Here is a 24,134-nt window from a genome sequence, read left to right on the forward strand (position 1 = left end):
CCCTAGAGACATTATTAACTGTATATTCCTTTTGAAATTAGTATTGCCTTTCTTAAAGAGAGAAATATCATAGAATGGTTTGAGTCAGAAGGGACCTTCAAGATAGAATCACAGAATCATAGAATCGATTGGGTTGGAAAAGACCTCCGAGATCATCGAGTCCAACCCTTGGTCCAAATCCAGTCCATTTACTAGATCATGGCACTCAGTGCCACGTCCAATCTGCGTTTAAAAATCTCCAGGGATGGTGAATCCACCACCTCTCTGGGCAGCCCATTCCAATGCCTGATTACTCTCTCTGTAAAGAATTTTCTCCTGATATCCAACTTAAATTTCAGAGCCCCATTGCTGAGTGCCAGCCAACCCCCACCTGGCCTTGAACATGAGGTCTCTGACAGGCTAAACAACCCCAGCTCCCTCAGCCTGGACTTATGCTCCACCCTTCACCAGCCTGAACTGAGGGGCCCAGAACTGAACACAATACTCAAGGTATAGCATCACCAACGCAGAGTACAGGGGAAGGATCGCTTCCCTGGTCCTGCTGGCCACGCTATTTTTGATACAGGAGATCATCTGGTTCCAACTCCCCGGCCATGGGCAGGAGCACCTTCCACTAGACTGGGTTGCTCAGAGCCCCATCCCAGCTGGCCTTGAACACTGACAGGGGTGGGGCATCCACAGCTTCTCTGAGTAACCTGTTCCAGTGCCTCACCACCCCTACAGTGAAGATTTTATCCTAGTATCTAATCTAAATCTATCCTCTCTGTTTAAAACTGTTGCCCTCTCGTTGTATCACTACCTTCCCTGACAATGAGTCCCTCCCCATCTTTCTTGTAGGCCCTCTTTAAGTACTGGAAGGCCACTGCAAGGTCTCCTCCCTAGAGCCTTCTCTTCTCTAGGCTAAACAACTCTAGCTCTCAGGCTGCCTTTATATGGAAGGCCTCCAGCTCCTGATACCTCCATGGCCCTCCTCTGGATCTGCTCAAGCAGGACCACGTCTGTCTTGTGCTGGGTACCCCAGAGCTGGATGCAATACTCCAGGTGGGGTCTTACCAGAGGAGAGGGGCAGAATCACCTCTCTTGACCTGCTGGCCATGCTGCTTTTGATGCAGTCCAGGACAGGATTGGCTTTCTGGGCCACAAGCGCTCATGGCTGGCTCATACCCAGTTTTCCACAAGCACTCATGGCTGGCTCATACCCAGTTTTTCAGCCATCAGCACATCCAAGTCTTTTGTGGCAAAGCTGCTCTCAATCCACTCTTTGCCCAGCCTGTATCCACGTTTAAGATTGCCCCAACCCACATGCAGGACCCTGCACATGGCCTTGTTGGACTTCATGAGGTTTGCACGGGTCCACCTCTACTTTGTCAAAGTGTGACCATCCAGTGAATTCCTTATCCACCAAGTGGTCCACCAGCCAAATCCATGTCTCTTATGCTAATTAAAACAATCCTGAAACTTTCAGCTGAGAACCCAATTCCCAAGTAGTAACAAACTCCTTTCTCCCCTAAAAGATATTTAAACTACAAACATCATGATTGTATTTGTGATCTGAGATGCTACAAAAGTCAGATGTAAGTACAGATTAAAGTCAGATTCAGGCTTGCCAACTCCTCTGAATTCACTGTCAGATTCACAGTATTTGATTACATTCTTGAAGGTTGAGCTCTGCTTATCGGATTTATGTGAATTTTGGAGATGGCTGATTTCAAATATTCTGTTTTAACAAGAATTGAGTACCTTGGAAGTGCAACTTCAGATATAAACACTTCAAAGAGCATTGAGATTGCCAAATCCCAGCAGCTAAATTAGCTTCTTTAGGGCAAAAGATGGAATTCCTCTCATGCTGAATGAAGTTCAGAGCCTTATCTGTAATACTGGAATAGGGTTCAGCATGGACCTCCAGTCCTGCCTTTGGAATGGGGAACATGCAATGTAGGAGCATCCTAACATGTACTGCACACAGGCTCTTGTAAGGCACTAAGGAGTAGTGGAAGGAGGTGGCAGGGTGAAGAGAGCAAGATGTTGTTTTGGTCTGGCCTCTAAAGCAGAAAATGCCCCATTTGGGGGCAGGGTGAAAGAGAGAGAAGCAAGAGAAGTAAATTGTTGTATTCTCTGTTCTTCAAGAGGTCCAGGACAAGAGCAGCAGGATTTGTCAACTCTACCTTCCAGAGAAGTTATACAGAGCCAAATTCTGCCTCTCAAGAGTTAGCACTAAAAATGTATGTCAATACCATCACAGAACCATACCACATAAAACCCAGTCAGTTTGGCTTCCTGAGCAGTAAAACATCAGCACAGAGCGATTCAAAGCTGTTCGCTCCACAGTGATTCTGGTTAAACAATTATGTCACATCTGTACTGCAATTATTCATTCAGATCACAATCCAGGACTTCCTAAACAAGAGTGAATTAACTCTAGTAACTGCCTCCCCTACAGGACTGATCCCTGCCATATTCCCAGAACAAAACACTGCCCATCCCCCCATTCACTGTCCTGATCTCCACCTCTGCACACACTTGGTTGTGCTGGGGCTCTACTGAAAACTGGGCTTTCTCTCAAGACCACAAGACTTTCCTGGACAGTCCCTGGAGGTGGATGGGTATAAGTAGCATCTTCTAGTCAAGACTGAAGACAATGCTAATACCACTGTCTGATTACAATAAACTGCTCTAAACCAGAAAAAGAAAAATCAGATTTTTCCCTCCCTCCCAAAACAGGAACTAAAGTTGGTCTTTCCCAAAAGACTTCTTAATTCTCCAGTTGTTAAAATGCTGCCTTAAGACAGCAAGCAACCCAAACAGATGGCAAAAGAACTAATGATTTTCATTTCCCCTGCATCTCTTCAGGCAGATCATCATGATATGCACGAGTAGGCAGGGAGGTGGGGAGGTTGATTCACACACTTGCACATTAGACCATCACCATAGGTGAGGAAGAAACTATTTTTTTTTCAGTATGAAATAACCAACATGACAGAACTACAGCCAACGGAGTAGGTTCATAGTCAAACAAGGCTACAAGGCTCCTACACAAGGCAGTGCCTTGTGCAAAACCACTCATTCCTCTGACAGAAAGATAACACATATGTTGATAGAGGTAACTGGCAAAGACATTTTATCTGGTCATGCCTGTCAGTTTGTCTGCTTCCATAAGCCAAAGCCAAGAAGCTCTGAGGAAAAAGATATTTGGAAACCATGGCAACATACCATTTTGGCTGCTAAAAAGTGGAGAACAGCCATCGCTGTTGCTAATAGAAAAAAAATACATTTGTTTTCCAGAAAAATTTACTTATCAAGTTATTCCAAAAATAGTTATCCCAGACACCCAGACACCAACATACAGTCAAAATGATCTTTTCAACTAAACTGCCTTTCCTGAATACAGGAATAGAGAGAACAGTAGAGGAAAAAGAACCAGCAAATGCAATAACATATGACATCTCTTTTCAACCAGGGCACACCACAGATGGCCACAGTGACACTGCAAGACCAGTTCTTCATTGCCATGGACACTGTACAAGCTTAATGCATAAACTGCTGGGTGCCTGCACAGGACAGCCTGTGCAAACAATGCTGGCCAGGAAGAGAGGAGTGCTCAGGCATAATAATGATAGGCAGCAGTAAAGAGCTATTGACAGGAGATGTAAAGATAAAGTAGATATGTGTGGTGACCTGCATAATATCCAGTTTAAAAATCAACACACAAGTTGCTGCATTCCCACACAGTGTTCCTGGTTCTAGCTAACAGCAGTTCCTGAGAATCACAGGCAGCCAACAGGACAGCTCAGAAATGCTCCAGATCTGTGCTTTATACATGTAAGGACTAGAAGTCAACAGTTAAGCTCCTTGGTAAATTCCAAATTTGGACACGCTCTACTACAAGGAAATGACTATCCTTGCTACCACCTGGTACCAATTTTTTCTAAAGAGAATTAGAACACACAGACTTCACTGAAGCAAAAGATGGGTGATAGTTTAACTTACAAAGCTGAACTTAAAAAAAAAAAATCATCAAATAAATAAACAAATAAATTGGGTCAGAAAAACCACTTCCAGGAAGACAAAGCTCTCAAAATGAAGTTTTGGAGCCAGAAACAAGAGAGTCCATGAAGGCTGACATTGCATCCTGAAGCAATGCCTCATTATGATGAGAACCTTAAATATACAGCACATGTTTTAGGCTACAATGACAGCTCAGTCAAAGAAAAAGTAGCAAAAACCCAGAAATCTTCCAAGCTTAGCTTATAGGCAAGTTTAAATTAAGAGAAATGAAATTTAATGAAATCTTTGTGGATTCTGTTGTTCAAGCACATTGTTGGTATTGCTTCTTGTTGCTTAATTTTCACAAGTAAATGTCTGATTGAACAAGAAAGCAAAAACTCTGAATCTTGTTATTCACTTCCCTATCCCTATGGTTTATGGCTGTGTTCAAATGAAAATATTCCCTACTAAGAATCACCTGCTGCAAGACACTGCTAGTCAAAGTACAACTCTGGTTTCCTAGAGGAAACTATGATTAAGAAACCTAAACTCTAAAATTTCTTAGAATCCTAAAGGTTTTCAGGCTCCCTAGATCATAGTGATAGTCTAGCACTTCTTTTTAAGCCTTGAAATGGCAAATATATATGTATTTTTTAAAGTAAACCTAAGCAAAACCAAAAATAATATTAAAAAATTTAAGAAAATAATTTCATTAGGTCATAAATACCTGCCAGATTCTGTACTAGATAACTGTAATTTAGCATGACCATTAGTCCACAGAAAAGAACACTTCAGATGCTTGACATCGCACAGCAAACATTTATCTATGTCTATAGTTTGTAGAAAAGGTAAGAAAAGCACCCTAGGAGCACAAGCAAAATTACTTTTTATGCTGAAAGGATAAATAATATTATAGGCAAATTTTGCCTTCTCAGAGTTAATAATTAGTTGCATAAATTAAAAATAACTGAAGAACTCTAAGGGTGAGTAAAATGCAATTGGAGAGCCATTCTATCCTCTTTTATATGTCACTGCAATGTTTTAATAGACTTCCTCTGTTTTCTCATTTCAGGAAAAAAACACAACACTTCTTATGCAACCTTCCTGTAATTATATCAAAGGAAAAATACCTGCACTTTAGTGTGTCTACTTATGAAAAGACATGAAAAAACCCTACGAACAGTAGGCGTGAAGCTTTATCAAACACATAATTGAAAAAGAGTTATTATAAAGTTAACCCTTAGACAATATCTGATTAAGCCCAAAGAAGCCATAGAGAGCAAGTTAAACAACACTTTTACCATAAATACAGGAATAAAAATATCCCAAACCAAATCTATAGAACAGAACTGCGAATCTAACTTTCAACTTGCATTTGGATGAAGTATCAAATGTTGGAAATCACAATTTAGGTTAGTTCTGCAGTTTAAGTGTTCATACATGACAACTGGACACATAGTTCATTTAAGAACAAAAATTGAAAATTAACAAATAATTTCATACTCCAACCTTGCAATTCAAAAAAGTCTAATTGTCATTTCATATAATAGCACTAATACATAGCAAATCACAGGAGTTTGAAACTGCAATGATTTAAAACACTGACTATTCATATAAAAGTGTCAACCTTTTTCATTTCACCTGAGTTTCACCTCCACATTTTAATGCCCAGAAACTCTAGAAGAACTAAATCTAGCAACTAACAAACATTACAAGAAACAGACTGAAAGTCTATAATGACCATGTTAGGAAAAATTAAATATAATAATTGAAATTACTTAGAAATACAGAAACTCTTATTCTTTTTCATCAAAATCCAACATCCCTATTTATTATGAAACTGTTACAAAGAAATTTGTGCTATGTATGTTCTGCAACATCACATAGTACATGTGCAAACATACGGTATTGCCCTGTGTTAGTATGATACAGGCTGGTTGGCATGGCCATGGCAGAAATACCAGAAGGAGTTCCTTCATCTTCTGACTTCTCTTCTTCTTCAATCTTTGCTACTGCAGGAGCATCTGATGAAAGTTCATTCAAAATTTTTCTAAAAAAGAATGTAAGTAATTTTATGTATTTGAAAATCCATATCCATAAGAAAACTAAATAACTGGCTTTTATCAGACAGTTTTGCTGTAATATATAAGCTGCCTTTAAAACCAGCAAAACCAAAATAAAAAGTCCTTACCGGTATGAAGGCCTTCTTGAAAGTATTTCCCTACGTTTTTGGGAATCAATTACCACTTCTGATACTGCAGCTTCATCTGCAATCGATGCTACCTGTAATAGCAAAGTTCCTGAAATTCATAACTTCATTAAAAAAAAAAGATAGCAACAGAAAAAAAATACTGTTTTTAAAAATCCCTTCCATGTTTGCATATAGGAAATTTATGCACTTATTTATCACTAATCATGAGATTTCAGACTTTTTTTCCAAAGCAAAGAACAAATTATGAGGTTAGACAGACATAGCCACTTGGTTGACATTTTCCATTTGAAAAAGAAAAAAGTCAGAGTAATCCAGGTTACTTTTTTTGTGATTGACACTTACAAAAAGTATTGAAGATAGACTTCTTTAAATATAACAATATTATACAATTTGATTAGCTTTTAAAGTGAAGTTAAACATGTAAAACACAAAACACTTCACTAATGTGTCTTAAAGAATATATATACAATATAAAAGTCTCTCCACACAACAAAGCTATTTAGAAAATAACTTTATTTAAATGTACACATTTATTACACTTACTAACACATATGCATAAATACAAAGACATTGCTTAGCAATGTTGTGTGAGTTTTAGAAACACCTGACAAGTCCACAATGTCTCATTTTTTCAGACTTTTAGTATTAGTGTTGTCACATCATGTTCTTCTCTTAAAATTACCTAGGACAACATTAAGGCCTGTGGCTAAATCACATTCTTGACCACTAACTATATTGTTACACAGAATTGAAAGTCATTATTGAACAAGGAAAACACACCATTTTCTTGGATTCATTTAACTACTCAGAACTACCAGTGTGTTAAGATTTCCAAACTGAAACACTGTGATAAAAAATCTTTTCACATAAACACAGCCTAGACTGCAGTTTCAGACTAAGCACTGTCTTAAGCACTGAACAAACATGATCTAAGTGACCAGAAGGCTCAGGTGTTTGACCTGGGAGCGGAGGCTGCTCAGGGAAGTCAAGGAATAGTTCTACAATTAATGCATCTGCCAGGCTTCAGTGCTCAATGCTAGAAAGAAAACCTGCTTGACCTCAACAGAAAATGAGTGTCTGGAAGGTTCTTGAAATTTATAGGCCTGGGTCACCTCAACTCAAACCTGCAGAACTACACCTTGAAGGAATCACAGATTATTGCAGAATAAAATTACAGAATTGTTCCTTCACTTGTTATTTTTATTAAATGCCATTTCTATGTAAAAATATTTGTTGCAGCCTCATTTTGCTGGGTAATATGCAGCAAACATCATCAGATCACTCCATGTCTGCCTCTGTGCCACCTAGAAGGTGAGAGGTACTCCTGCATGTGTACAGATGTTCAGCTCCAAAACCGACATCAGAGCTCAATGGCAGAGATACAGGCGCTTCAAGAAGTCTGTGTTCCTCCTTTTGCAGGATGGACCAATATTGAGAGGCAGAGAGAGGTCTTGAAAGGCATTTCCCTCCCAGTGTGTCTTCAGTGATCCTTCAAAACTAAGACAGTATTGCACAGCCAAGAGCTTGGGCATCCTTACTCAAAACAGAATTTTCATTCTGCTAGGGAGTGGAGGGTAATAAATATCTATTTGCTCCAGCACAAACAGCAGGAAAACAAGACCTTAGTTGCCTTTCGACCTTCACATTAGACTAACGGTTATCGATAGCCGCCCCTAGTCTCTGAAGATGGCTGAAGAAGCTGGGAACAGTCATACTTTGGCAAGAAGGTAAGGAAATCACAAGATGATTTAAGAATTCTCATGTATGTGGAAGAGGACATTTTCTGCAAGAAATTTCAGAAGTTTTACTTTCCATCATGACAAAGAGAGAAACTAACATTTCAGATCATTCTAACAGCAAGCAACCATAGCCACGATGTTAACAAACAAAAACCATTGTCATTTTTCCTGGATGTCGTTCAGATTACAACTTTACCTACTTCAACTTTATTTGCATGGGAACAAATCTAACTTCAAACTCGCGTTAGTCTGCCAAGACCTAGTACGCTACAGGGGGAGCAAGCAACAAGTCAAATAACAATCTGAACTTCAAATCTTCCTACAAATAAAAAAACATTAACAATACAATAAGGAACATTACACAGATAAGCATTTTTTTTCACTCAAAAAGCAGCAGCATTACAAGAAAAATTTTGAACTTTCCGGTTGGGAGCTGCAGGTGTTTGAGGGAGAGGTCACGCAAGCTTCAGCATCAACCTTCAGTATACTTTTTTTTTTTATTAAAGTGATATAATTTCCCAAGTCCCCCATTGTCTGGCAGAGAGAAGATATCAAGTTAAAGCCAAATGATCTGGAGGAAATGCCAGATGGCAGGATAAAGGACTGAACAGGAACACAAAAGGGCTGAACACCCTCGGTAATGGAGTCTTTTACAGCATCTTCAAGCCCTTCTCACAGAGTGATTTCATTTGCCATTAGCAGCTCAAACGAAACCAAAGCAAAAACCTGGAACTAACTAGTCGGTATTAATTGGGACAAAAGTTTCTTGTTTCTAGTGCTTTGGGGAAGGAAAGACAGCCAGAGTTCACTCAATACAACAAATAGTTGACTTCCACTCCCCTAAGACAACACAGCAGCAGCTGGCAAGAGATTCCTAAGAAATTGCTCCTTCTGAGCTTTGAAGAAAGTCCTCTACCTTTGCATGTATATCCTGCCTATACTGAGAATGACTAATATGCTTATCAAATAAAGGTTACTCCAGTAAATTACAGTTAGAAAGAATTCAAATTAAAAAAAAAAGTAATTACTTTGAATACTCTGATTTGACTTCATGTTTGACCAAAACCAAGTCTCTTGACATCTACCGCATGTCTTTCAATAGTGATCTCGAATTCCAAAACCTTACAAGGTTCCATCATCTAGACCTACTGCTCAAAAATAAAATACTCATTATCTGGCCAAGGTTTTATTCCCTTTCTCTAATATACATCATACTTACATGTGCTTTTTTAGTTATTATATTTGAAAGTTACTAAGAAGTCTCTAACATTAAAGACAGCTTCTCAAGAAGACTGCAACATGTTAAAGAAAAGCCACGTGTTGCCAATAACCACAGGTAAAACAGTTCCCACATAACAGGTGTATTGCCTCTCTTACCAGAGGTATCAATTCTATTTGCAAAACGCATTTTGGTTGACATTTCCCAATCAGATTTTAACAAAAATAGAGCAAAGGCCTGAATAGCTTACAAGAAAAACACCAATGGAAGACCAAGTCACATTCAAAACACTGTAAATTCATTCTCTCTCTAGTCTTTTTCACTATTTAAAAGCTCTGAAAACTCTTATACATTTTGCATTGATTCCTGTTTTCTAATACCAGCAACTTGAAACATGTGAACATCAGCCACATAAATGTTTATTTTGAGGGTGCCTGTATTTTTGGTCTCTACATACCCACATTCACAAAAAGCAATACCTGATGCTACAACAGGGCCTGCTGAAAACAAGGAACCACTTGACTGTATATGTAGTTTCATTACATCCAGACCCTTCGCAAAAATAAGAGATACTTGAAAATTTATGACTTCATAGTCTCATTAGAAACATGATCACAGAATTTAACAAAACAGAAAAACTGCAAGATACAACTAGAGTAAGGCCACGTTATCACACAAATTTGCTGTTGCATAAGTGCAGAGTTCCAAGACACCATTTTTTAGAAGATAAACAGGAAGCATTAAGGAAATGCTACACAATGCTTGTAGGGCTGCTACTGGTTGGATGTTTGCCACCTTTCCCTCCGCTGTTTCCTGCGCCATATGAGTAAATCTTGCAGCACTGGTAGGAATGAAGAGAAACTGAAGATGGATTGGGAAAAGAGTCATGAAGTACCAAATATTCATGAAAATGTAACAATAAAAGAGCTAACCTGAACAGCTTGCATGTGTGGTGACTGAATGACTGAGGGCTGTGTGGCTTGAATGACACCCTGGACATGAACAGTTTGACCAGAAGGCAACTGCACTAGAGTTACAGCTGGAGATCCTCTTCCAGCACTTGAAGCAGCTACAGAAACCTGTAAAAATTACAATCATCATGTTTAAGTAACATGTCTTAAGACTTCAGCAAATGCTTTTAGAAGTGACACTAAAACAAACTGATTTTGTTGCCATATCTAAAATAGCTTAGATGCGTATAGTTATCACCCACAAAAATTAACAAGTTTTACTAGTCAAAGTTTGGCATGTACCTTTTCAAAGGGTATGGAAAGCTTAAAACTGTTCCCTAACAAATTGCAACTCTTTCTTCTTTTTTTTTTCCTCCATAGACATCTTGTTTTCTTTTCAATTAAAAAAAAAAACAAACCAACCCTAGGCCAACTCACACCAAATCTGCTGTTGCTACCATGAAGGTTACGAAGAACCTCAAGAAATGTAACAAAAACATGCATATTCACTGAAGTGGTATGTAGCTGCAACAACATAAAGGGCAGAATGTTCTTAGTCAGGAAAAAAAAACAAAAACAGAACTGCTTCAGTTTTGCTTTCTTTGTTAGGTAAGAAGTTATGCTTTTTAGATGGATGTCTCAAGAGATGAGAATTTTTCAGATAGCAAAAAACCACCCTGTTAAATAAAGCAATCAAGGATTTGTAAACTGATTTAGTTTAACAGACTCTTGTTATATATATATTTATATATCAAGAAAAACAGAGTTGGAGTGTACCAGGGCTTCAAAATACCAACAAAAATAAAGAACAGCTGGATCTTCTTTAAGCCTAGCACAGCTGAAGTGTTCTGTTTAGGAATAATCTGGTCCTTTTTTCTGCTGACATTTCAGAGGACACAGCTTTCCCCAGCCTTTGGCTCTCAACCCTCACTGCTAAGGATGAATGGGTTAAGAAACAGTTTAGCAACTACAGGCTAAGAAATAGTTCAATATTTTTGCTATTAGTGTTAAGTCTATTAACAGAAACAAATGCTGATGGCAAAGGGAAAATAACTACAATTGATCTCAAGTACTGTGTGATGAAACATCTCTAAACTCAGAAAAGGAAGAGAATTACAAACAAACTATATGATAAAAAGAAATACTGTGGTTTTTTAAGTAAACTGCATTGAAAAGTCTTATTTCTATATCCCACACAATCAACAATAAACGCAGACTCAATATAAAATTTTGATGTTATTCCCTTCCTAGCTTTGTTCTCAGCCCCAAAAGGTACCTGGATTAGTAAAGCTAAAATTGAGATCACAGAATCACAGAATATACTGAGTTGAAAGGGACACACAAGGATCATCGAGTCTAACTCCTGGCCCTGCACAGGACAGCCCCAAGAGTCACACCATGTGCCTGAGAGCATTGTCCAAACGCTTCTTGAACTCAGACGAGCTTGGTGCTGTGACCACTTCTCTGGGGAGGCTGTTCCAGTGACCAACCACCCTCTGGGTGAAGAACCTTTTTCTGATATCCAACCTAAACCTCCCCTGACACAACTTCAGGCCATTCCCTCAGCTCCTGTCACTGGTCACCACAAAGAAGAGATCGGTGCCAGCCCCTCCTCTTCCCCCACGAGGAAGTTGTAGACTGCGATGTGTGATGAGATGACAGTGAGAAGACAATCATGATGAATGCTGAATATTCAAAAAAAAATTAAAGAAAGTTTTGTATTTTTTCTGTATTTACAATGAAGGGGTTTTTAATTCCAAATATTTTTTAATTCCAAAGAAGTTTTCATTCCTGATCCATAAGCCATAGCTTGCCTTGGAAATATTCCTTTCTTGAAGCAAGTGAAAAATGTTAACTACTATTAAGATGCACTGCTCTCAAAAAGACTTGATGGTGGTTCAAATTATCTTGAAGAAACACTGTTTCTAGGAAACAGAGACAGGATCTTGTCAACAGTCCCCATGCAGTTGTTCAGCGTTAGAGGAACCTGAACTGCTTTTCAAGAAATAGAACAATTTAGGGCATTTCTAACCCTGAAATGGAAACAATCATTCCTTAAGTGGCATGAAATTATATGTAGATAGGACGTGCAAACCTTTTTCCCAATCTGCAGAATAAATATTAATGTTAAGAGAAATTTATCAGAAATACATATTTGAGATTGAGCTCTAGAAAGTCTCAAAGATCTGAAGAGAATAATCTATTTTGTGGCAAAGTTGACATCCTTAACCCAAGCTTCAAGGAGAGAGCACAGAGCAGTCTAAATGTTTACAAAGCATGCCAACTCCCAAAACATTATAAAGGCAATTTCACCAAACCTTTTGACTTACTGATATCTTTGTAAGAGTTCTAATGTGATACAATACTCTGTGTATCAGAAAGAACTTTCTGAGTACAACACATAAAAAACAGTACAAAGTGAACAGTTTAAGAGTTTCTATTTGTACACAATGAGTTAGGCACACATGATCAGGAAATAATCCAGTACTCAGGATTAAGAAACTACACTAATTTAAAAGCTCCTTAATCAGTATAACCACACGAGAAAAAAAGAAAAAAAACCACACTCAGCTAATCTCTTCTGGACTGAAGTTTACAATACCACAGGAGAGATTGTTCTGTTCCCATTAATTCAGATAAAAGATTAAACGAGGGGGGGTAGGGTTGAGATGGCAGTATTATAAAACTTTCAAACGTCATATTCTGCAACTCTTTTATTCAATATTAGAAATTATTAAACCAATTTCAATTCACATTTCCTTTTCCAGTTTTCAAGCTGAATATTCTGGTGTTAACTGAAATACTAGAACCTTTTGGTGCTATCATGCGTAAATGCTGACTGAAACAGACTTGGTAAAAAAAAAAATTCCTTTGTGACATCAGTGATGAGCAATGCCACCTCTATCGTCATTACCTCAAGGGCTGTCTGGCACAGCGACTGAAAATAATCTGCAGAAGCAACTCGGGAACACAGTGGGTGAGGGGAAGCTTAACACATTCTATGGATTCTATGCTCCTAGGCGTGCAACAGTCAAGTCTAACAGCTTCAACAAATACCAACCATGCAATCCGTAACAGTAGTATGGTACTATACTCCATGTGTTTGGAAATGTAAGTGCTCCCTCTTCCACAGAGAGAAAAGCAGCCAACAAAGATCATACACTACTTTCATATCAAGGCACAAACTCCTGCAGAGAAAGAGGTTCCTCATCATTTATCTGACTTCAAGATGCACTGTCCATCTGAACAGTTATTCTGTGGATGTACACGCTCCCTCACACATGGTCAGATAACTTTTCCCTACTGAGAATTAGAGGTTACATTTACCTTCAACCCCTTGTACCTTCAACATTGCCAATACGAAGTAAGCAGTACACAGGTCCATCTGATTTCTGCCCCTGCTGTTGAATCTAAACACTGCAAGGACTCTAGAAGTAAAGTGAAAATTCTGGGAAAGGAGAAGTCAAGGCAAACCCATCCTGGATTCATCTAACAGAAGAGCAAAGGACTTGCCACGCTTAGGCACCCAGTACCCTCTACAAGGAAAAGCTGGAGACAGGGAAGTTTTGATCAATTCCAAAGCTGATGCAAAAATAGAAGCACATACTTTTAAGGAAAACAATGTTAGGCTGATTTCAGACATGTGGTGACAGCATACCCTTCAAGGAAGCACAAAATGGTGACAAAGCTGCACATTTATAATCCTCTAACATCAGCTTTGCTAATGGTCTAGAGTTGCATTTGGCAGATCGGTTTTAGGACCAATTTTTTTAAAGTCTGGCAAACTCTTACAGGGCTCAAACTACTGGGGGCAAGATATAACACAGTTTGATGTTGAGAGCCCACAAGGACAACACCCTGAAGTGCTAAACCTGAGCAGTCCCAGCTTGCACTGGCTATGCACTCCAGGCTCTGAAAATCTCCCTTTGATCTCTCTGACAGCAGTTCTCGCATTGTAAATCCTGATGTATGTCTAACTTAGGGTCAGCACCAAGAGGCTGACAGATGGTATCTCAGACAAGGACAGCAGACAGCTCTACTGACAGACAACATGACAAAGTTAACAAAAAGTGAATCAAAAAAAACCCATCAACATGTAGGATTAAAAAAAAAAAAAAAACATGACAGAACTGAAAGTGTTTTTGTCAAATCTGAAAAAGGTCTAAGTACATTGATCTTACATTTTTATAATTATATTTAGTGTAGTGAGCACATGGCAACAGAGAATGCAGTATGGTTTCTAGAAATCCTGCAAAAAGAACATCTAATTTCTCCTTGAATACCATTGCAGATGTAACTGTTCCAAAATATAAGTTTGGCTATCATCACCACTATAAGAATATTCTAATAAAAATTAACTTCCTTTTAAGAACAGATCTATTTGTATCAACAGAAGATCTGCGCATGTGAGACAACCCATGGAGCCCATCTCTAAACAGGTTGAGAAATTTTCCATCTTGCACCTTTGCTCTTCCCTGAAAGCATCCCTCAAAAGCATCAACCTTTTGTACAGATGTTCTGTACACTTTCAACAGCTTCTAAAGAAAACCACCAAAGTTTTTACCAATTAACATTTTCTTACCTATTTCTTTTGGTGGCTGGATCACAAAAGACTATGTCAATTCATTAACTGGTTGAAAGTGATGGATGCAAGAAATTAAACTATAAATGCAATCTTATTCTACATTAAGTCACTTTATTTAAAAAATAACCCTTTAATGGACAGAAAAATGTACCTCATTTTTGCTAGTTTCAAATTTACTCATTTTTGCTTTTGTAGAAAAAGTCATTTTACTTTCATCACCAAAAAATTGCAGGAGTATATAGCAGTATCTATGACACAAGCTAGGAAAACCCCCCAAACACTATCTTTTCCCTACTAATAATGTATAATAGCTCCTTGTTAGCATCAGAGGTTATCCCATCACATCATAGTGCTCCAGCCCAGACATTCTTAATGTCTCCTCTGCCTCCCAACAGGGGACACATTAAAAATGCTTCAGCACAAAACAATCTCTGCCCTCTAGAGATGATCATCTTATGGAATACCTGTCCACCTTTTTAAAACTAAATGGCAGGTATTTCTTTAAAAAGCCTGAACTCCAGGGGAGGGAAAAACAAACATGCACACAAAAAAACTCCAAAACAAAACAAAAAACAACAAACAAACAAAATCATCTCCACACCAAAAAAAACCAAAACCAAAAACAAAACCACAAACAAATCGAAAAAGCCCACCTCCTACCTAGTTGTATCCCCAGCATTTTGCTTGTCATTCCCTGGACAAAGTCATAATAAAACCATTACATTCCACCTGGACATAAAAAACCCCACCCTTTTACTGCAAGAGCAGTCATCTGCTGGCACAGATGCCCAGAGAGATTCTAGAGACTCCATCCTTAGAGATATTTAAAATCCAAGCAGACACAGTCCTTCACAACTTGCTCTCACTGACCCTCGTTGCGCAGAGAGGTCAGACTAGATAATCCCAAAAGGTCCTTCCAACATCAGCCCTTCTACAATTCTTTGGTAATACAAGAAAACTACAAATTGAGTATTAAAAGATAGCATATTCAAATGTTTTACTTCTGACTGAAAAGAACCCAGGTTAAACAAATATCTTGCTGAAAAAAAACAAACAACAGCCCCAGTCCTCTGTGCCTGTCCCCAAGATATCTGAAAAGGAGCCCTCAGCTTCAGTGATCAGGAATTTTAGCTCTTGGTAAGAATCAAGTAATTCTTTTCTCTATTTCTGCATGTTTGCAACTAAATTAGTAGGAGGGATGGTTGGAAGTTGGCACAAGGTACATTTCAGTCACTTTTAGTGGCTGTCTTCTCTTCCGCGCTCATCCAGAGGCCAAAGAGGGAGACAGGATCTGTGTCCCTCTGTAACAGTCAAAATACACAGACACTGGACCAGCAGCACAGCCACAAATTCCTCAGAAACACCCCAAGTTTCCCATCTGGTACCACCAGCAAAACCAGTCAGATGTCCCACACAAACCCCTCAACACGCACCCCTGACTCCCATCACGACAAAGCACGTCACCTTCCAAGCCAGCCAGGTAGGAACATAGACTAAAAAAATCCTACTCATCTTAAGTCAAAGGAATGTCATAACAAGGTAAGTGTTCCACCCAGGCCCGCTTTACCAAAATCAATGCTGTGGCAGTGCAGCCTCAGGGCACTGAGGGGGTGTCAGGGCTGCAGGCCCTGGGAGCCAGTGGCAGCACCGGGTGGTTGAGGAGAGAGGCCTGTCCTCCCTGTTGAGGAGAGAGGAGCTCCACTCCTCTTCAGAGTGGCACAACTGCACCAACCCCCTTTTCTGGACAGCACACAAGAGGGATGTCTATGGTTACGTGCACCAAGCAGCTCTGACAGGTCCAGGAGAGCTCTCTGGGCCGTCTGACCAAAAAAAGGGACTCCAGATGTCAACTCTGGACTGTTAATCTTAACCTTCAAACTCAAGTACATGTTTTGGTTTAGTGATAATTGAATGAGATTCATCAATACTTCAGAGTTATTAGTTTTAACTGAAAGAGATGAAGCCCATACCCAATACAGCTGAACCTTCACACACAGTACTCAAGCATTAAAGGCACACAAACATAAAAAGTGTTTTCCTTGGGGAGGCAGCAGAAGCTCTCCTACAGCATTAGTGACAGTTTTGTCTCTAGATCAACGTTAAAAATCCCAAGTGACAGAATTCACAGGTATCTTCTTCAAACACTATTGTACAAGCCAACAGATTTTACACATAATTCATCCTATGAAGTTAAGGCACAAAATTTGAACTGAACTACTAAAGAAAGAAGAAATGAGGGGATGACATCAACAGAACAACTCAAAGTTCTTGATTTCATGCTCCACTCTTAAAGAAAAAAAAAGAAAAAACCCAACAAATAATATTCGCAATGCTGCATATACCAAAAAAAAAAAATGTTGATAAGTATTTTGCAGTCTTTGTGTCTGAAGATGTGAGAAAAAGAGCAGTTGCCTTCAGTTTTTAAAATATACCTATAATGTAAATCAAGTATCTAACATACCAAATACATGGCATCAAATCTTACAGATTAATAAATTCTGTAAGATGTTTTTTAAAATCTCTTCCTTTATTTCCACAAAGGGAGTTTGAAGATCCTTTTAAGTGGTTCATACAGTTTGCTGAAGCTATAAATCTTAGTAAGGTCAAGAACCTTATTTCTCTCAAGTGTCAAATGTTTCATATTTTAACATGTATATATTTTTAATGTTTGAGAATTGTTACTATATAATCTTTTATCCATTAACTACCGAAGAATAATCCAGATAGAGCAACCATACAGAACACGTGAAGTATGTTTTTAGAACTCCAGTCACTGTCATTGGATACAATAAAAATGTACTTGCAATTAGATGAAATATGTTCTGTACAAAAATTGGAACTAGGAGAAAATCATGGTTGGTTTTATTCAAGTTTTCATTTTTGTTATTCATCACATCTTCAAGATACACGTTTTAGATGTTTGATCTTCCAGTCACCTTAATTCCTTAGGACCCTCTTCCCATCTCTATAACAATCATCTTGTAAAAGTGAATGTAAAAAAAAAAAAACGTGTCCACCAATCATTCTACTCTGAAAAAGTTGGTTTCCTGAAAGCGTCACCTTTTAACAGACCTGATGTTACATTGGTCCTTTGTTAACTACTGCAGGCATAGTTTCCAGTATACCTTTACTATACTTTTCCTATTTGATAGCAACACTTATAAAACATGAGAATGCCATGCAAATTGATAATGTAAAAATCAGTGAATCTCTGAATATCACTTTAGTGATTCTTCTCATCTTTCCACATTTCAGCTTACCTCAGATCCTGAGGAAATCTGACTTCGCCCTGACTGATTCTGAAGGTGACCAGCATTTCCCTCTGTCATAGAATCCACTGCATTGTCATCCTGTTCAACCATTTCCATGGTCATCTGTCTAAAAGTAAATACATACACATTTAAATAATGCAGTACATGGAGGTATATAATGCAGTACATGGAAGAGTGCCATTCCAAACTATTTTATATTTGGAGCAGACAACTAACAGAAAATAAATAAATTTCTGTCAAAACGATCAGATTAACTGAATCCTTTCTTTCTGTTCCCCTGCATTAAAATATCAATTCATATAGGTAGGAGCCCTAAAACAAGTATTTTGGAAAGCTGCAAGGAGAGGCAGTTCTGGAAATGGCTGTCAGGGAGGGACAAGCACAGAGTCCCAGGGTCCCATGCATTGCTGCCAGCAGGGCTGGGAGCGCCGTGCTCCAGAGCAGCCCAGCAGCACCACCCACAGCAGGTCCCCCGGAGCTCACATCTTGCAACAGACATGGCTCAAGCTGCCCAGCAGCCACGTGCTGCTACGTTCCTCTCAAACCTTCCAAGATGCTGATTCCCAGCTGGGATCTACACTTGAACTGTCTGTGGCTCAAGACCCACAATGATTCTTTTAATTTTGCAGGATTAAAAGTAGGGTAAGTTTCATAGGAAAATTAGTAACTTGCTGACCCTCAATTCAAACTAAGAGTTTAAACTCCATACAGAAAGCTTCCAAATGGATCTGCTATATAAAAATGCAATTACCTGACAGTTCCTTTTCGATATCTCTTGGCACACTTAGTCATAACGGAAGGTGTGAATTTTAAAACAAGAGCTCGGTTCTCTTCGTCTCCCTTTCTCTCCTACCAAACCCTGCACTGAAGGTGCAACATTGAACAGGTGATGTCAAACATTGCCATGGCAACAGGTCAGTTTACAAACAGAACAGAGACAGGATAGGGTCAGGCAGAGGCAGGCAGGCCCTCAGGCATGCTCCCACCTACACCCTACTTACACAACCAATTGAGGCCGCAAAAGGAAGACATGGTAGAGATGAGGGATTTAAATTAAGAGGTAGCAAATCTCAATTCCTTGGGTTCCGTTACTGTAATTAGGGGATGGCAAGCCTGTCTGAACTCAAAGTTCAACTATTTCAACTGGCTGATAGTTACTTTGGTTTCTTCTCAGGTCTTACACTGAGAGATGGAAGAGGCAGGGAAGGAAAACTGCTACCCATCTGACTCTGAGAATCTGGAATTTAGTCCCACATGTTATAAGTAACTACACTGAGTCAAATTAAATGTAAACCAAGCTCCTTTTGCGGCACTATTTTAGAGAACATTCCAGGATCTTCGAGGATAAATTTTATTGGTTTCTTTGAAAGTCACCCTTTTCACCCAGAATAAAGGCACGAAAATATGAAAAGATATCCAGTCAAATGATGCAGAGCAGAGTTTGAGCTCATATGCCTCCAATGGTATTCTACTGACCAGACTTACAGTACTACAGCTAGGGGTAGCCAAGCTGTACACAATTCAACATTTTATAAGTTAACATTAGTATTTCTGCCCACATAAGTTTCGTATCCTATCCAGTATCAATTCAGATTAGAACCATAAGAAGTTATTTTACACCTAAAATCTTTCCACATTTTTGTCTTGTTAGTTACCACTAATTACCTTTTTCCAATTACCTAGATCCAATCAAATTAAGGATCTACTGAAATTCACCAAAGTCAAACAATTCTGGGGAGAATATTTTCACCAAGTTTTGCACCATATTTTTCCTAAGAAAATATTATCTTATTAAACCATTCTGGTTTTATATATACATGCAACATAACAACAAAAATAAAGTAGGAAAAAATTCTTTCTTCATAAACTAGGGCCATCCATACTCTTAAACATGAAAGCTCTATCTGGTTCATGGTAAGAATGCCTCCATAAGCTTCGTAACAGCTCACACACCAAGGAAGATTAAATAATGCATAGGTACTGGCAACATATTCAATGTAATCTCTTCCTAGAGATGGGAATAAAGTCAGAATTAATTCACTTTATGAAGGCCGTGAAGTATTTTTGTATCCAGAGCCATCTGTCACAGAAAACCTACTGTTGGGGGGGGGGAAGTACTTATTACTCCCACTGAATGAATTCCACATAAATTTTACCTAGAAAGAGCCATTTTTCATCTTGGAAAAAAAAAGAATTTAGTTCCTAATTTTAGCTTAATTCCTCACTGATTGTAGAACACTATAAAAATTTATTTATTTTTAATATTTATTAGGATTTTTCTCCCAAAGTCTTTTCATCTGCAGTGCTCCAGTAACTGATTTGGCAAATAGCTACGAAAAGAGCATCAGTGCAGCAGAAAATCTAACAAAGCTATTCCTCATACTTTGCAAAATACAATACAGACAAAAGGGTGTATTTTTTAGATTATTTATGTTTAATTAGAAAAAGAACAGCAAGTACTATACACATCAGTGAAATGACAAATATACCTAAGATTTTTGATATACATGAAAAACTCTGGAATTCATATGGATTTTCCATTTATAATTATGTATATGCTGACTCTTAATACAAATGATTGCTTAATTTAAAACTTTAGCAAGGTGGAGTAAAGTCTGCAAATATGACTGCCATAAAATTCAGCTGTTATCCCGGAACACAGCAAAATACTCTTCCTAGATAAGCTCAAACCCATCTCTTTTTGACAACCTCTGCTTGTAAACAGAGATTTGACTAGAAACAGCATTCAAATACTAAGATCCAACTATAGCCTAAAAAAAAACAAAACAAAAATAATGAAGTACATAAGTAATTTTAAAAGATACGCTAGTTATCTTGGCATAAACCTTCAATGAGAAAGATGACTAAAGATAAAATGAAGAACATTAGTATCATAATTCAGACATGTTACAAGATTAGGAATGTTAGATAGACACAAGCACAGAGGATCACAAAAGTCGCAGGAGCAGGTCAGTCAGCTGCAGTCATTTGAGCCCACAGGGTCAGTCACACAGAGCTGTGTCACCTCATGTGGGCTTGTGCACAGCTCAAGGCCAGGCATGCTAAGGAACTCCTGAAGTGCACAGTCCAGTCTGGATTGTCACTGTCTTTGGAGCACTCCCATAAACTGTCAGATTCCTATATATTCCATTATTCCTATAACCTGAATTGCACAGGGTTTGCATCCTGTATATAATTTTAACATGAATACTCCAAACTGTTTTTAAGAAATACACAGAAAAAATACTGAGCGATATCATAATTATGCTTTTTCTAAAACTTAAGTAATACAGACTATGTCACAAAAGAGTTTTAAATCCAGTCCAGAAACTACTGACATAAACAGTTTCCACATGTATCACACTCAGTCTACACTGCAAGCAAATTCTAACATATGCATTGCTTTAAGTTTCAAAGAAAGAAAAAAAGAATTTTCTGCCAAGCACTAAAAATCCTTTATAAAAGTCTATCAGTAGTAGTATCTAACACGCTTTAAAGTTCACGTTACCTTCCTTCTATTTTAAAGTAAAACTAAACAAACAGTTTTTACGTATGTGGTCTTAGGTCCTGTTTAAAATTATGTGTTTTTCTTCACTGTAAGATTAATTATATACAAGTTTTAGTCTTATACTCAGTATTAATACATTATTTTCTTACGTTTTCTACCTTAGTTGCTTACAGTCACCGAAGAGTAATTTTAAATATTCATCTGGATTTTTAAATTAATAAACAAGTTATATCTCTGTACTCCTATAAAAACGGGGCAAAAATGGTTTTCCATAATGTAAGCAAAGACACCTGCTTCTTCCTACAACTTAGCAAAGAAATCTTCAAGATCTGGCACAAAGTTTAACCGCTACCAAAACTTGTAACATTTCAATATATAAGCACATGTTTACTACAGTCACTGAGATGAATGCACAGCAGGTCAGTAGCAGATAAACACTGACTAAGATGATGCACACAGCGCACATCATAAGCTTCTTCAACTGCCATCAGTCGAAGCATCTCTGGCAGGACAAATCTGGCAGGCAGAATCAGCTGGAGGAAAACACTGCCAGGTTTCCTAGAAAATTGGGAGTAATTTACAACTAAAAGTGTGAACATTTTATATTTTTGTCCACAGGTAAAAGATGAAGGATGGCATCTGCATCAAGATACCCTATTCTGTAATAAAGAGCACAAAAAAATCCCTTCACTTCCCCCAGTATTGCTGCTTGTTTTCCATCACTGAATATTCATACAAATACTTAACGTCTGTTGATGAAATTAAACTGCAAAAACAAATGGGTACAATATTTTGCATATCTGAAAATGTGTGACTGTCTAATTAAATACCCAGAGACATTTTAAAAAACAACTTTTTTATTTCAACCATACTTTATACATCAGAGACTTCTTACAAAGGAGGCCTATTACAAAGAAACTCATAAGGGGCTGAGAAATATGTTTCAGCTCTTGCTCCAAATCACTTTGAAGGCTTTTATTCATAGGGGAGTTACTAGAAAGCAAGGATGTGAATTTACAAGCACCTGTTTTGCATTTATTGATGACTCCAGTGAGTGTGGAAACTCTCATAATGCACTCCTTTCAGACGGGCATTATGTTTTCAAGTATGAACTCTAATAACCTGTTTTACTACCCTATGGTGTGAAGCACACCAGCTGGCAAGGTGGTCACGGCGTTCAGCCAGGTAAAACAGACTAGATTTAGCAAGTGTAAACTTTCAGGTTTTTTTATCATCAGAAGCTTCGTCACTAAGTTTCTTGCGTCTCCTAAACTCTCAGTGTTTCCTCATTTTCTTCCCCATCCTGTTCTTCCTTGAAAACCCTAGCAAAACCCTAAAAAGAAAATTTAAAAGCCCAACCTGCCGTTCTTGTGCGCACAAGCAATGCTACCTGTCCACTCTGCATCTGCCACCTCAACCACCCGGACCGGGCAGCGCCGAGCCCGCTGGGAAGAGGACACACTTCCTTTAGGTCCCCCTTTAGAAGGGTCCAACCAGCCCCTGGATAGGCCAGAGGACCATTCAAGCATCAGTCCCTCTGGAATCACTTAGCACTCAGCACCAAGTATGATGCTGCAGCGGCAGTGGGGGATGCAGACAAAACCCTCCAACTTAAGACCTCGGACTCACGGCGCCCACCGTGATCCTCCCCCACCTGTTCTGCTGACCCAGCTCGGAAAATCCTGTGGGCCAGGATGTAATGGGGTGTAGCGGGCTACGGGGAAACGATACCGGGTATCCCCACTCCGCCTCGGCCGGGCCAGCCCCGCGGAAGCTCCGGGACCGGCCTTCGGGGCGCTCCGCCCGCAGCGGGCCAGCACTGCCCCCACTCCTCCGGCTCCGCCAGCCGAGCCGAGCAAAGCCGAGCCGCTCCCAGAGCAAGGGCCGGAGCCGCCCCTGACAGAGCCCGGCGACACCGCGGCTCCCGGCCGGTAACGGAGCCGGCGCTCCGCGAGCCTCGTCTGGAACTCCCAGGACGCGGAACGGCCTCAGGGCCGCCCGGCCCTGAGCGCGGCGCGCTCCCGGCTGCCGGCGTGGCCGCGCTCGGCCGCCTCACTGCGCGCTCCCGGCGGCGGGGCTGAGCCGAGCGCGGCACAGCGCCCCCCGCCTGCCCTGCCCTACCCTGCCTTGCCTTGCCTTGCCTTGCCCGCCCGCCCCTGCCCTCCGCGCCGCCGGCGCCGCCCGCTGCCCTCCGCGCTGCCCCGCTGCCGGCCCGCGGGGGGTCGGGCTGCGCGCACACGTGTCCCCGCCCCCTCCCGCAACTCACCCGCCGCCCTGTACGTGCTGCCCCCGTCACAGGGGGTGGGGGGGACCGGGGACCGGGCGGAGCCGCGCGTCGGCCTCACGTCAGCGCTGATGCAGCCGCGCCGCCGCGGGGGCGCCGAGGAAATGGCGTCTGCGGGGCCTCCCAGCGCCAGCGGCCGCGGCGAGAGGGCGGGGCTGCGCGCGGGCGGTGGCCGCGGGGCGCAACGGCCGCCGCGCTGACCAACCGCCGCCGCGGGGCCGCCGCCGGCACCGCCCATGGGCCGGGGCGGGACGCGCCGCGGAGCGGGCGGGGGGGGGCGGCCCCGCGGCGCCGGGGGCGGGGGCGGCCGGTAACGGCCTGGGCAGGCGCGGGGCCGCCGCGCTCCCCGCACACCGCGGTCGGGGTGCGCGGTGATAGCGG

The 24,134-nt window shown here is 40.3% G+C and overlaps 1 protein-coding gene and 1 long non-coding RNA gene across 8 annotated transcripts in view; one reads left to right on the forward strand and one right to left on the reverse strand.

Moving 5' to 3' along the window:
- The window catches only part of CREM (cAMP responsive element modulator), a 36,100-nt gene extending 12,200 nt beyond the window's left edge, over positions 1–23,900 (reverse strand). The window contains exons 1-6 of one of the 7 annotated variants that reach the window (XM_039380727.1): positions 23,736–23,895; positions 18,713–18,825; positions 17,950–18,067; positions 10,087–10,233; positions 6,176–6,267; positions 5,946–6,034 (exon numbers count right to left, since the gene is read on the reverse strand). In XM_039380727.1, the coding sequence (XP_039236661.1) occupies positions 5,946–6,034; positions 6,176–6,267; positions 10,087–10,233; positions 17,950–18,067; positions 18,713–18,753 (487 nt within the window). In that variant the 5' untranslated portion in view covers positions 18,754–18,825; positions 23,736–23,895. Of the gene's footprint in view, positions 1–5,888; positions 6,035–6,175; positions 6,268–10,086; positions 10,234–17,949; positions 18,068–18,712; positions 18,826–23,200; positions 23,332–23,735 lie in introns of those variants that run through there. The other 6 variants (XM_027717264.2, XM_039380725.1, XM_027717263.2 and 3 more) reach the window with 6 other exon arrangements.
- LOC120323142 lies at positions 18,914–19,386 on the forward strand. Its single transcript, XR_005563330.1, has 2 exons — positions 18,914–19,021; positions 19,136–19,386. It is a non-coding gene; the product is annotated as an uncharacterized LOC120323142 (long non-coding RNA).
- Positions 23,901–24,134: the final 234 nt, after the last annotated feature.

The sequence above is a fragment of the Pipra filicauda genome, unplaced genomic scaffold (genome assembly GCF_003945595.2).
Source record: "Pipra filicauda isolate LSUMZ 115617 unplaced genomic scaffold, ASM394559v2 scaffold1_size10287979_pilon, whole genome shotgun sequence".
Classification (NCBI taxonomy): Eukaryota; Metazoa; Chordata; class Aves; order Passeriformes; family Pipridae; genus Pipra; species Pipra filicauda.